Below are 14,208 nucleotides of genomic sequence, written 5' to 3'. Positions count from 1 at the left end.
TAATACTTAACAAATAAAAGAATTACTAAGTTATTTACTGAATTTTAAAATGAACTTTAGAACTACCCAATTCAAACAAAAAATATACCAAAACAACGCTAACAAAAGAAAAAATTTATTTATGGGAAAAAAGCACAAATAAACGAAACGAAAAGAACTCCAAGTCATTTGGGAACACATTCAAAGAATACAAACAAATATAGCGAAACAAAAAGAAATTCAGGAATACATTAAAAAAAAAACGAACAAAAACAAAAGCAAAAATATAACGAGCAGAAATAACCCATAAATGCAAGAAAAACATAAAGAGAAAAAATAAAAAATTACACATTAGCACTCGAAAAATGCTATAAACAAAAACAAACTAAATAAATATTTCATAAATACTCCTTAAGAAAATAAAAACAAATACAGTATAACGAAACGAAAAGAACTCCAAGACATTCAAGAACACATTCAAAGAATACACAAATATAACGAAACAAAAAGAACTCCAAAAATATTAGCAACACATTGAATGAAAAACACAACAGACAAAAAGAAAAGGCACATATATATCAAAACGAAAATAACACAAAAAATTCAGGAAAAACATAAAGAAAAACAAGAGCTCTAAAATCAGAGAAAACAAACTAAATACTTCATTCCTAATAAAAATACCCTTAAAATAATCTTTAGGAAAACACAAAATTCAAACTAAAAGTATGCAAAGCGAAATCTAACAAAATAATAATAATAATAATAATAATAATAATAATATAATCATAACAACAATAACCGGTAAAAATGAGTAATTAATGCATGGAAATAAAAAAAATAAGAAAACACACAAATATAATGAAACAGAAGAACTCCGAGATATTCAGGAACACATTTAAAGAGAAACAAAACGAATAAAATTAAAAGCACAAATATAACGAAAGTGAAAATAACCAATAAAATGTAGGGACATAAAGACAAAAAAAAAAAAAATACAAAATAGCACACGAAAACTGCTATAAGTTTTAAAAAAAAAAAAACTAAATATTTCAAAAATGCTCCTTAAAAAATAAAAACACATTGGGAAAAAACACACAAATATAACAAAACTAAAAGAACATCAAGACATTCAAGAACACATTCAAAGAATACACACAAATATAACAAAACAAAAAGAACTCCAAAACATTCAAGAACACATTCAAAGGGAACAGAATGAGTAAAATCAAAAGCACAAATATAACGAAGCGAAAATAACTCATAAAAGGGACATAAAAAGAAAAAAACCAAAAACCACAAAATAGCACTCGAAAACTGCTATAAATTAAAACAAACTAAATATTTCATTAGTACCTTAGAGAATAAAAACACATTGGAAAAAAAACACAAATATAACAAAACGAAAAGAACTTCAAGACATTCAGGAACACATTCAAAGCAAAACGCAAAGGACAAATATAACGAAATAAAAATAATCCAAAACTACAAAAGAACACTTGAAAAATGCTATAAAATAAGAAAAGTAGACTAAAATACGTCTATAATAAATACAAGTACTGAATTATAAAATGATCTATGGAAGTCCAGAATTCAAACAAAAAATACGCCAAAAAAAAAAAAAAACAAAAAACACACAAATATAACGAAACGAAAAAAACTCAAAGACAATCAGGAATACATTAAAAGAAAAATGCAATGGACAAAAGCAAAAGGCATAATATAACGAAGTGAAAGTAACACAAAAATGCAAAGAAAACATAAAGAGAAAGAACAAAAAACTACACAAGAACACTTAAAAAAGACTAAATACGTCAAAAATATTCCTTATTACTGCCATGATCTTATCAAAGAGAAGTTCAAATTCATTAATTAAACAAAATTAATGAGAGAAGGTCATTACCTGTTATATTCTTATCAGTTTCACTATTTAATTATTCAAACTCTCTATTTTCTACCAACCACTTAGCCTTCACTTCAACCTGATCAATTATGTAAAGCAAAGCATCATATACAAATATACAACAATTATGTAAAGCAAAGCATCATATACAAATATACAATTATCCACTACCCCTTCTTCCTAGCCCAAAACAAAACAAACACTGAAAAAATAATAACTTATAAATTAGATAAGAAACCATAAGATTTACCTGTTTACTCCATTCCTTCTCAACCTTTCCTTATTCTAGATAATACTTGATGTGAATAGCTTCGAACTAGGGATACTCTATTCTAGTGAATACAATGTTAGATAAATGAAATTGAAATCCCTAATAAGCTAATAGAGTATTCAATTATATTCTGGAAGTGTGGGGAGCAAGAGCAACATGTTGAAAAGCATTTACAAAGCCGATTAGAAGAATTGAGATGGCGCCCCCTTAAAACTGTGGAATTGAAGGCAATATCTGCTATACAATTTAGTGAGGGAGTTTTGGGGGGGGAGAGAGAGGCGGTGTTATAATATGAGAAGAGGGAGGAAGACTCACGTCCTATAGCTTCTCTAATATGCAATATAACACAAAAATGCTGTGGTATTAACTCATCATTCTTACAATTAAAAAGGCAAGGGGGTGGGGGGAAGAGCTTTTGCCTTGTCAAAATATGCTGCAACATAAATTTTATCTGACAAAATAAAACTCAAATACCAAAAGCATTTCTAGTTGTTCTGTAACATGAATTTCCTCTAATAACAATAACTGTGGCAATCAGAAAATAACACAATGTAACTAATGTCAGCCCTTCCTTGCAACACAGAGAACGGATAGGTTAACAGTTAGCTTGTAAGAAACCAACAGAAAGCATTACAGATCAACTAGGCATAGATTGTAAATGAGAAAGAAAATAAAATTACAGCACATTACTTACAAGAAAAATTTTTGTTTCATCCAACTCCCGCTGAATTTTCAACAGCTTGTCAGCTTCCTCAGGATCCTGAAAGATTAAGAAAGGAAAGGAACTTAAGCTTATCAGCAAGTGATCTAAATTAATCAAGCAAAGGGTTCAAGATGAAATTAGCTATCACTGATGACATTAATCTGGTAATAAGAAAAATGAACTAACTAGACACCTGAAATTTATTTAGAGCTTCAAATAAATAAGGCCATTGTTGAGTACTATCAGATTGAGCAGATCTCCATGTGTCACAAAAAAAAATTTGGTACTCATCCACGACCTATAAATATAAAAAGTGCACATAAAAATCAGCACTTGATGAAATGAAACCTCTCACAAAAATTACAAAATCAGCAATAAAAAATATATTACCTGATTTAGCAGTGAAAATGCACTTCGAACCAGGTAGGGATCATCCATAAAACCCAATGCACATAAGCCATTACGGTTATATGAATGCACCTTGTACTCTATTGCACTAAAAAAGTAAATGTTAGCTTTCTGTGAATCATGCGATATCATTCCGAAATACATTGATTTCATGCATCTGTTAACTTAAACCTTCAGAAAAGGGAAAAACAGATAGAGGGATCACATATTTAGGCATTCAAATGAGGATTTAAAAAATATAAACTAAAAGAGAATACTAACAGACCTCCCTAAAGAATATTGACATTGATCTAGCCCTATACGGTAAACAAAGCCCTATACATTAATTTCAAAAACAGCCAATGGTAATTAATAGAGCAATCAAACATAGAATCTAGCACTATACAGTAAACACATCTAACATTTAGAGAAGCTCAAATTCATTAATCAAAGAGTATAAATGACAGATGGTGATTTACCTTAGCTTCCTTGTAAATGTCTTCTGCATACTCCACAACTGCCAACTCATTGTACACATCTCCAGCATCAATATCTTCAATCTTCTCCTTTGGTAATTTAATGTTCAGTCCACAAGCAGCCTATGCAAAAACAATAAAAGTCCAAAGAGAACTGCAATTATTCAATCAACAGAAACAAAAGACTTTCATTCATTCAGAGAGATGAGATCAGCAGAGAATGAGTTTCAATCAACCCTTCTTCGAGCAGTGAGAGTTGCAGTATAAGTCTTTCTAGATGAACCTTCAGCTGCTGCCCTTCTGCGGAGGTTGTTCTTTTCCTTCACCTTTTCTTTAGGTTCAGGCTTGATTGGCTTCACAGTAGCTCTCTTCTGCGAAGAAGACTTTCTAGGCACCTCCATTTGCACGTTAACATGTAAAAATAATACAATAACTAATTAACATGCCTGACTCTAATTTTTTGAATTTATTAAATACAATCATCTCATATAGGCATATAGCATTTGTACATTTCTACAACAAAGATGATGATGAAGATGATAATGATAATAATAATAGTAATAATAAAAATAATAAAGATAATAATAATAATATTAATAAAGATAACAATATTAATAATAATAACAATGATAATAATGATAATGATAACAATAAAGAAGATAATAATAATAATAATAATAATAATAATAATAACAATAATAATGATAATGATAATAATAAAGAAAATAATGATAATAATAATAATAATAATAAAGATAATAAAGAAAATAATGATAAGAATAATGAAGATAATAAAGAAAATAATAATAAAGAAAATAATGATAATGATAATAATAAAGAAAATAAGGATAATGATAATAATAAAGAAAATAATAATAATAATAATAATAAAAAAGAAAATAATGATAATGATAATAATAAAGAAAATAATAATAATAATAATAATAATAATAAAGATAATAAAGAAAATAATGATAATGATAATAATAAAGAAAATAATAATAATAATAATAATAATAATAATAATAGAAGAAGAGGCGAATAGGCAATAAAAATGAGTTAATACCCAAAATAGTCCCCGACTATAATGGTTTTTCTCAATTTCGTCCTAAACGACTTTGGTCACCTAATGTAGTCCCAGACTTTTGTGTTTTTACTCACTATAGTCCTCCGTTTGTTAATCCGTCAAGTTGATGTTAAATAGAGGGTTAATTATGTAATTTCAATACTGCCTTCTTTTTACTCCACCAGTGAGAGCAGCTGTAACTGACACAGTCAATGAACCAATGATAGAAGGAGAGGTGATTGCAGTATGAAATTACAGAAGCCAGTATTGAAGTCATAGAATTCGCAAAAGTGGAGTAAAAAGAAGCTTACCAAATCATCTCACCACCATTATCACAGATTGCACTCAGATTCAAACTGTTCATCTTCATCGTCATTAGAGCCATCTTTAAATGTTTCATCACCTAGATCATCAACTATAAACCCTGAAAGGGTTTTATCATTTACCTGCAAAAAGACAGTCAACATGCTAATAGAAGTTGATAGCCTATTTTTTACTTACCCTACATCCTATCTACTCTTGAATTTTTACACTGCAGGAGTGTTGTGTAATGAGTTTTTCAGATGTAATCCTAACCTCATCAAGAATTACCCTCTTTAAGGAGTGTAAGTAATACCTGAAGAACAAAGCATGAATTATTCTATAATCAAAGATTATAATAATAAAGAATTAACAATAATATTTTTATAATAATGTGGTAAAAAGCCTCAAGATCAATAAATAAATATTTTGCACACTCCCACAGAAACATAAATACAGATGCTTTAGTTTCCAAAGGAATATTTCAGAAGGAAAATAAAATGTTTAAAAAAAAAAAAAAAAAAAAAAAATCATTAGCAGATTGACAGATTCTCTGCATGAAGCATATCAACAAATCATAAGAAGGATCACAAGCTTTGGATTTAGCCAATATATCATCATGTTTTACAACTTCGCCTATAAGGTCCATATGATCCACTAGATCATTCTCTGAAGGCCTTGGCTCAAACTACAAACAGAGGAATAACATTTAAAAACCAAAAGGCAAATATAAAAGATAGGGAGGGTATTGTAAGGGATCATAATATGAACCTGTTCGAAAACTTTGTGCATCTGATCCCAAAAGGCTTTAACAGAAGAGTCAGGAGTCTTCCTAAAGAAATGTAAGCAATGCAGACTAACCAATATTGTCCTAATAATTGTATCCTCAAATGCCTTTATAGGTTTTAGAAGCAAAATCCAGCTATTCTTTTTATGTAGCACCCAAATGTCTGGTTTTATGCTTGATAAATCAAATTTCCAAGCAGTAACTTTCTCATAAACCTTCATATTGCCATTATCAGCATCCCCATGTAAAAATATATGTTTCTTCTTCCCATTCAAACACTCACCCTCTTGCTACTGAACTGATAAAATTACTTCAAATCAAATAAATTTTACATAAAATTTGACTTCTAACAATCTTAGATTTCATACATAACTCAGAAACACACTAGTAACTCATGAAAAGAAGTATTGAAAAAACCCAACCAAGAGACCAGTATGAAATAAATCAAACAGTTCATGAGCAGTCAAGAACACAACTCTCCAGCCCTGGATTAGGTGAAACGAGTCCAAAAATCGGAAAAGCAAGAAAACCAAGATGCCCAAATAACCTTTATCAACCCATCAATCGAGCGAGATTAAAGAATCATAGTAGTAATAAAATCTTCGAAATCAGATACTTATATGATTACCTCCTCTATTTTGATGTTGAACCACGGGTCTTGAAGCCATTCTTTCAAATATGCCTCGGAAAAATGAAATTCTCTTCTTTCTGGGTATCTCGCAGTCCTTCCTCCTCCTCTTCCTCTCTCTGAGATCTTTCTCGGAACAAACCCGATTAGAATAGTTGAGATGGCGCCCCCTTTAAAGCTGTGGAATTGAAGACGATCTGATGTACAATTTAGCGAGGGGTTTTGGGGGGGAGAGAGAGGCGGTGATATAATATGAGAAGAGGGTTTTAGAGAGACGGCAGGCCCTATATATATATATAGAGAATAAGAAAAGGAGAGATCGGCGGACTGGCGGAGAGATATCATGCGCCGGAACACACCGACTCTCTCAACGGATAAATTAATCCGTTGAGAGAATTTAAATCCTTTCTTTTTTGATTTCTTGGTTTCTTTTCGCCTCTTTTTTTTTTTTTTTTTTCCTTTTTCAAATGCCTTAATTTCCCTTCTTTACCATCAGTTTTTTTTAGTACTATTAACTCTGTTACATTGTAATATCTGTTTATAGTTACTTTCTCGACCATTAGTTTATTTTCTAATGTTTTAATAGTTTTAGATTTAATTTTAGTTTTCATTGACTTTTTTCATTTGTGATTTTGTACATATTTTTTAAATAACTTTTAGAGGTATTTTTTAAAAATATCTAATTCTTTTACAATTTACATAGGTGTATTTTTTTGAGTTTTTAGTCTCGTTTTCCTCGTTTATCAATTTACATAGGTGCATTCTTTTAGTATAATTTACATAGGTATGGACCATAAATAAAAAGTGCATTTTAAATATGTTATAAGTACATTATTTTTGTACCTAAAGTATATTATTTGAAAGTACATTATTTGATTACTGAAAGTACATTATTGTATACTATGAAATAATATACATTCACTACAAATAATATAGTTTTAGTATATTAAAAATATATAGTGTCAAAGGCCTTGTGATTGAGTGACATAACTGTGGCTTCTTAAATGAGAGATGAGAGGTCTCAATTTCAAACCCCCATGTGGGGCCATTGTCTCTTTGTGCTTCGGTTGGCAGATACTAAATTTGACTCCATTTAAGTATTTTAAGGTACAAATTTTTTTTGAATACATTTGTGTGTTTTATCATTTTTTTTTTTTTTGCTCTGTTTGGTAGAACTTATAGCTTATTTTAAGGTACAAATAAGCTATAGTTCTGTTTGGTAAAACCTGAAGAGTTTAAAATAATATATAGCTTATTTTGAAGCGTTTAAAATAATATATAGCTTATTTTGAAGCGCTCCTCCAAGTAACATTTTAAAATAAGATACAGGTTTTAACATTTTTTTTCATTTTTTATCCTTATTAATTTACAAAAATGGCACCATTTATCTTTATTCAATCAAAACCTTAACATTTACGATCTAGGCCAATTATTTATCGTAAGTGTATTTTTTTAAACATTCTTTTCCTCCCAGTTCTTTACTGTACGTGTCTTTTTTAAACATTCTTCACCTTCTAGTTCTTTACCATACGTGTTTATCAAAGTTGGAGACAAGCAACTAACACTCATCACTCTTGCGTTGTAACTATCCAAGGTAATCAAGCTCCCTTTTTTTGTTTGAATATATAAATTTATAAAAATGTCATATATTTTATGTCTTTTTACATTTATCATCTTATTATTCAACATCTAATTTTACCAAACTCCTAATTAATTTAAATTAGTTAGCTTATTAGTTACTAGCTTTTCAGCTAGGTGTGCCAAACAGAACCTAAGTGTTATTTTTACGTTGTAAAATGATTTTCTGCAGGCTAAGGTGACATCCCGCACCATGAACTATGTCCGATTATTTATGCCGCACCCTAATCTTTAATTTTTCATTTTTTAAGATTTCTTTTAAACATTTAAGGGCGTTTTGTTGGAGATAGGAAATATAAGGGAAAAGAACAATAGTTTTATGTGAGAGGAATAATGTGATAATAAAGTGGTAATTTTAATTTTAGTGTTTGGTTTGCAATAATAATAATAATAATAATAATAATAATAATAATATTATTATTATTATTATTGTTATTATTATTAATTTATTTATTTGCGACTACCATGGTAGTCATTTAACTGAATGAGGATTCACTCTCTTTGTCCATATGTAAAGGAGACGATTCCTCCTTCATCCAATGACATTACTAATATTTAAAAAAAATAAAAAATTTAAGGTGACAATGGCCTCTTTAAATTTAACTTTAGAAAAAAAAAATACTTTAAAGCTCAAAAGTTCCTCGAAGGTTGCTGTAGAATTGAAGGTGAGAGAGCATGAACTTAATTTAATTTGTAGTTTTTTTTTTTTTTTGAAGGCTGTTTAACTTGAGAACTAAAATAAATAAGAATTTTTTTATTTAACAGTTTTGGTGTGTAAAATTGAAATAGTATAACCAGTATATATATATTAGGTGACCATTTGAGATTTAACTTTTTAAAAATATTTCTCTAAGATGATTGACATTTCTAAAGTGAAATTATATATGATTATACAAGTATGAGTTATCATGTCAATCTGATTGTAATGAATAGTGTTAATGGTAAATAGAATTATATATAGATCTTCAAACAGCCTATATGATGAATGAATATATAATGGTTTTGGATTACAAAATCACTTGGATTATACTAACTCAAAACTTTGTATTAATATATGAGTTACAATTGCCAATATTGGATATGATAAAAGCAAAACATATTAATTCTTCTTGTTACTTTCTAGCAAAGAAAATACCACATCTATCACCTACCCTTTGGAAGGCTTTATTTGCTAATCATCCCAAATCCATAATTACTCAACAGAAATCTTACTAAAATTTGAAAGCTTAATTGTGTTCACCATGCAATTCAATTGGTCTTTCTGCAATTCTTTCTTATTTGGCCATTAGTTCCCGTGAGAGGGCTAAGGTTACTCATTTTCACCATAGCATTAGCAAAGTCTGTTGCGAAAGTGGAAGGATTGGAGCTATAAGTGTTGACTATGGAATCTGTAGATCCACCGTTAAACAGTTGTTGATCAGAGTGTAACAACCCCTTTTGACTTTGTAAATTTTTGAAATAAGCATTATCGAATGAGGTTGGTGTGGTGGTGTCGAGTGCAGCAAGATTGCTATCGCCTCCACTCTGAGGACAATTCGCTTGTAGCGACGTTGCAAATGAAGCATTTATGTTCTTTTCATTGTAGATACGGCTCCGAAAAAGGGAACACCTGGCCTGTCCAATTGTGTGACTTCCTACGATTGTTCATACCAAAAAAAAAAAAAAAGAATAGTACATTATAAGGACTCCCTTTTCTTTTTTCTTTTTTGTGACGAAAGGACATAATTAATTATTTGGTCGTCATAATATAAACTAATTGCAAAAAATTTTCTTAAAATATAAAAGATTACCTGAAAGAGCAACCATTTCTCTGGCACTAAAACCTTTGTTAGAGAAGGTAGAAATGAGCTGACTTAAACTCAAACCAGGTCCAGGAAGGCTGTTAGCAGCACTTTGGCTTGCAGTCGTTGAATCTCTTCTACCTAATAAAAGATTCCAACTAGGGCCACCAAGCTGTAAATTACGTTGATCACATGTTAATACAATGGCATATATGTTATATGCATTACAAGAGAAATCCATAATCACTACCCGATGATATGTACAAGGTAAATTCGGTTTGCCTTTTAACCTTAGTCAGCAAAAAAATTAAAAGAGATAAACTAGTCTAGATTTTTCATAACTGGCGGGCTCAAATCAAAAAGGTTAATTAGCCACTCCCAGTAGAAGTCAAACTTGGAACCTTGTAGTTACTAAGTTAACAATTCTGTTCGGTTGCCCCAACATGCATTATACTCATCAAGAATGATGTTAACACGGTGGAATTGAATGTAACAATTAAATTATTAGTGTTTTTCTTAATTACCGCAACAACTGAGTCTCTAGCTGCAACGGCAACAATATCAGCACAAGACACAACACCGACACAAGATTTCTCGAGTTGAGTTTTGATATTGTCTATTACATTGAGTCCTCTAATTGAGTTCACATTCGGACCGGCAGATTGTTCTCCAGTGAAATTGGCCGTGTCGTCCAATAAGATGGATGCATCACATCCCTGTTCCAAATCAAATATTATATCATTCACAAAATCATACATCTGAATATATTATATATATCTAGCTGGCTATTAGTAATATTGGTCCAAATCATTGATAAGTCAACGTAAGATGAAATAAACCGGTTAGAACATTATTCATCATATATAACAAAAATCACAATATTATATAATATTAGTACGATTCATATGTTTACAATATAATGAAAACGGAAGAGCGTAAAATACTATACGAAGCATACAAATAGTATTTTACATATTAAACTAAAGAAGTTTTATACCATGCAAATAATATTCAATAGAACTATGTATTATACACTATTAAACTAAAGGAGTTTTATATATAAGGTGCAAAAAAAATCAATATAATTAGGTACAGTATACTTGGTTGCATATATACCGAACATTGTCAACACTAATGCCAATATATTTTATACTATATACAACCAAATATATTATACGAATACTTAATTGTACATACTAGTATTATTGAAAAAGAATGATTTCAAAGTTAATGGTGTATATTTCTGCATGTATGTTTAAATACATTTAGATTAATAAAATACTCCATATTAGTCTCCACAAAAAAAAAAAGTAATTAATAATAATAATTTTATAATATATGAATGGAAGGTCGGTATGTATCTAGTTTAAAAAGAAAAAAAAAAGAAGAGAAAAAGACGAACATTAACAAAACAGTCGTGAAAATGGAGACGAAGCAAGGAAGCTCCCATCCGAGCCTCAGACTTGACGGCATTGGCGACTGCGGTTTGGATAATGGAGAGTGCGTTTGGGCAAGTTTTAGAGTAGAAGTTGGCGGATAGCTGAGCTGAGGTGAGGCCAAGGAGGAGGGAGAAAAGGAGCAGAAGAAACGTTGTTGATGGAACAGTAGCAGAAGCCGCCATGGCTGCTGTAAAAGATGAGAGCGAATGAAGAAGAAGAAAAGAGGAAATTAAGGAATTAGAGGAGGGCTGGCAGGCTTGTGGTTTTCTATTGGCCATGTATTTATAGGAGTGGATTATAGGATAATAATTATTGAAGAGTTGATGACAAACAGACATTAGCTGTTTTTCATTTACTTTATGTCTTATTCTCTCTTTTCGTCGCTCACGGATCATATACACCCGCCATACATGATACATGCATATAATATAAAATCGATTAAAATTAATGTTAACGTTTTCGAGCGCATAAAATACATACTTACCACTATATTAAAAATTTGTAACATATATTTTTCTTAAAATTGCTTAACTACCTCCTGAGAGTGCATACGATTCTTCCGGAAGAAGAGCACCACGCGGTGTTAAAACACAAGCTTAATCACGAGTCAATCCTTCCAAAATTTTTGACTTCCTCATTATCCAATATCAAATGGATCTACATTGATAATCAATTTTTCATTTATTCATTATCTATTTTGATCATACAATATATCAATTTCTTTTCTTTCAATGTAAACTCGCATATATTTATATTACAAAATAGCTACTTAAAATGTCATTTTTGTTTTTAAAAAATTATAATTAATAATGAAAGCATAATTTTACTTTTTGATACTCGTATAGTAATTCATGTTGAATGCTAGATTTGACTAGATGTGATTTGTATGTGTGTATAGGGCACTATTGTTTCGTGCAGAGAGCTAAAATATTTTAGTTAGATTAAGTTAGTTGCTGGTTTTTGAGCTAGCTAGTAGAATACATATGCATGCACGGTAAGTCTAAAGTTTGAAGATTTGTAGTTTGACTCTTATCCTACGTCACTAGTAAACTAAAGTCACATGTAAATAGAGTATTAGAAAGATTCCACGCGTTTTTTTTATAAAATTTTTAATTTAGATTTTTCGAATTTCGTAAACTATATTTTGAACCCTATTACTCTGCCTCCTAGCCCATGAGCAAATAAATAATACGTAAATTGGAATATGTACATAAATTATTAACTTAAAGTAATAATATGTTAATTGTAGTCTGGTAGGTACATAATATATATATTAATTGTAATAGGTATATAATTTATATAATTGAATGTACATAATATGTTAAATAATAAATAAAGTGTATGTAAATAATAATATAATATGTTAATTGTAATATGTATATAATTTATTAATTAAAAGTACATAATATGTTACCTGTATGCACATAATTTAAAAAGGGTACACTATGTGCATAGTGGACCCTAGTCCACAATATAACAAATGGAAGTAAATCTAAGAAATCTAACTTCAAGACTCAACACAAAATTATATGTCGCATTTTTGCACACAATGACCCCAATCCAAACTCAAACCAAAATCATACTAATGAAAGAAAATTTTAAGTGAGCCTTTGTTATACTATTAATAATTTATAAATTTATTCAAAATGAAGATTTAGGTTTGAATTAGAGATTCTTTCATTTAAATATGAAAAACTAAACCCAAAATTGTTATTTTATGCGTTTAAATAACATTCTTTTGTTATAAATCTCTTCTAGCTATTAAATTTCTAGCACAGAAGCGGTGAGATATGTGATTATTATTTTATGTTAAGTTTTCTTTTTTTTTTTTTAGTACATACATTCTAACCTAATTTTAATATCTGCTGAATAAATTATATCGATCATTAATTGAAATGAATTTAAAAATAATAACTTTTTTATGAAAAGTAACAATGATGTTATTAAATCATATGGTATTTAGCTATTATTTGTAAACGCGTTTTGTGTGTGAACGATGAAAACATTGCAGCATCTATCTCCTCATGGCAGGGTCTATAATATAAATGGCTAATTAAATTTCCAGTGGCAGTGAACGCAACCGGCTTTAAGGACCAGTCCATTCACAAAACGACAATTTGAAGTCTTGCCCACAATTGGAAGTCTACCACTATGGCACTATGCAAGGATAATGCCTATCATTTTTCTTTCTTTCTTGAAATAAAGTGATTAAGTTAATAAGAAAAATGTAATTTTAGTCCTTCAATTGTTAGTGATTTTAGTTCTAAATTTTTTATATACTATGTTAATATACACCCTTAACTTTTTTAAAAAGTTTAATTTTTTATTTTTAGAGCAATAAATCTAATACATGGATCAATTGTGGCATGGATATTTTAAAATTGTGTATTATCTTTACTCTTTATAACATTGTCAGTTTTGGCATTTCATACGTAAAATATATATATATAGATTGACAACATTTTTTTAATTAAAATTTTTATTTTCAATTGTGGCACATCGTTCATATTTTCCTTACATGACCCTGTTAAAGTCATGTTAATTTTTTATATTACAAATAAAATATCGAGACTAAATATAAGATTATAATTAAAGAAGAAACATTAAAAATTACTAAAATACCTATATGCATACCAAGTAAAAATTTAATAAAGTTTAATAGTTTTATTGCTTTACGGGTTAAAATTAAACTATAACTTTTTTGAAGAGTTAGATATACATATTATAATGGTAAAAAGTTAAGAACTAAAATTACTAGCAAGGAACAATTAAGGGACTAAAGTTATATTTTTCTCTTAAATATTGATCAAGTACTTTGATTGTTGCTTCTTCATACTGTGAATTGTGAAGGAA

The 14,208-nt window shown here is 29.4% G+C and overlaps 2 protein-coding genes across 3 annotated transcripts; both read right to left on the bottom strand.

Moving 5' to 3' along the window:
* Positions 1–2,610: 2,610 nt before the first annotated feature.
* Positions 2,611–6,923, bottom strand: LOC116030233 (G2/mitotic-specific cyclin-1-like). 2 transcript variants are annotated; one of them, XR_004100395.1, is made up of 8 exons: positions 6,498–6,923; positions 5,359–5,398; positions 5,094–5,228; positions 3,953–4,111; positions 3,720–3,839; positions 3,244–3,349; positions 3,047–3,151; positions 2,611–2,910 (listed from the first exon to the last, which is right to left on the bottom strand). XR_004100395.1 is itself a non-coding variant. In XM_031272411.1 (5 exons), the coding sequence occupies exons 1-3, from the start codon at positions 4,115–4,117 to the stop codon at positions 3,249–3,251; spliced, it is 378 nt and encodes a 125-aa protein (XP_031128271.1). In that variant the 5' UTR covers positions 4,118–4,148; the 3' UTR covers positions 2,611–2,910; positions 3,047–3,151; positions 3,244–3,248. The 2 variants fall into 2 exon arrangements, 1 of the variants encoding a protein (XP_031128271.1); XM_031272411.1 differs by lacking the exons at positions 5,094–5,228; positions 5,359–5,398; positions 6,498–6,923 and having other exon boundaries at positions 3,244–3,341; positions 3,953–4,148.
* Positions 6,924–9,112: 2,189 nt separating this feature from the next.
* LOC116030232 (cationic peroxidase 1-like) lies at positions 9,113–11,625 on the bottom strand. Its single transcript, XM_031272410.1, has 4 exons — positions 11,319–11,625; positions 10,441–10,632; positions 9,926–10,088; positions 9,113–9,769 (listed from the first exon to the last, which is right to left on the bottom strand). Exons 1-4 carry the CDS (start codon positions 11,535–11,537, stop codon positions 9,384–9,386), a joined length of 960 nt encoding a protein of 319 aa, XP_031128270.1. The 5' UTR covers positions 11,538–11,625; the 3' UTR covers positions 9,113–9,383.
* Between the last annotated feature and the right edge of the window lie 2,583 nt (positions 11,626–14,208).

The sequence above is a fragment of the Ipomoea triloba genome, chromosome 9 (assembly GCF_003576645.1).
Source record: "Ipomoea triloba cultivar NCNSP0323 chromosome 9, ASM357664v1".
Classification (NCBI taxonomy): Eukaryota; Viridiplantae; Streptophyta; class Magnoliopsida; order Solanales; family Convolvulaceae; genus Ipomoea; species Ipomoea triloba.
This window is presented reverse-complemented; position numbering and strand designations above follow the sequence as displayed.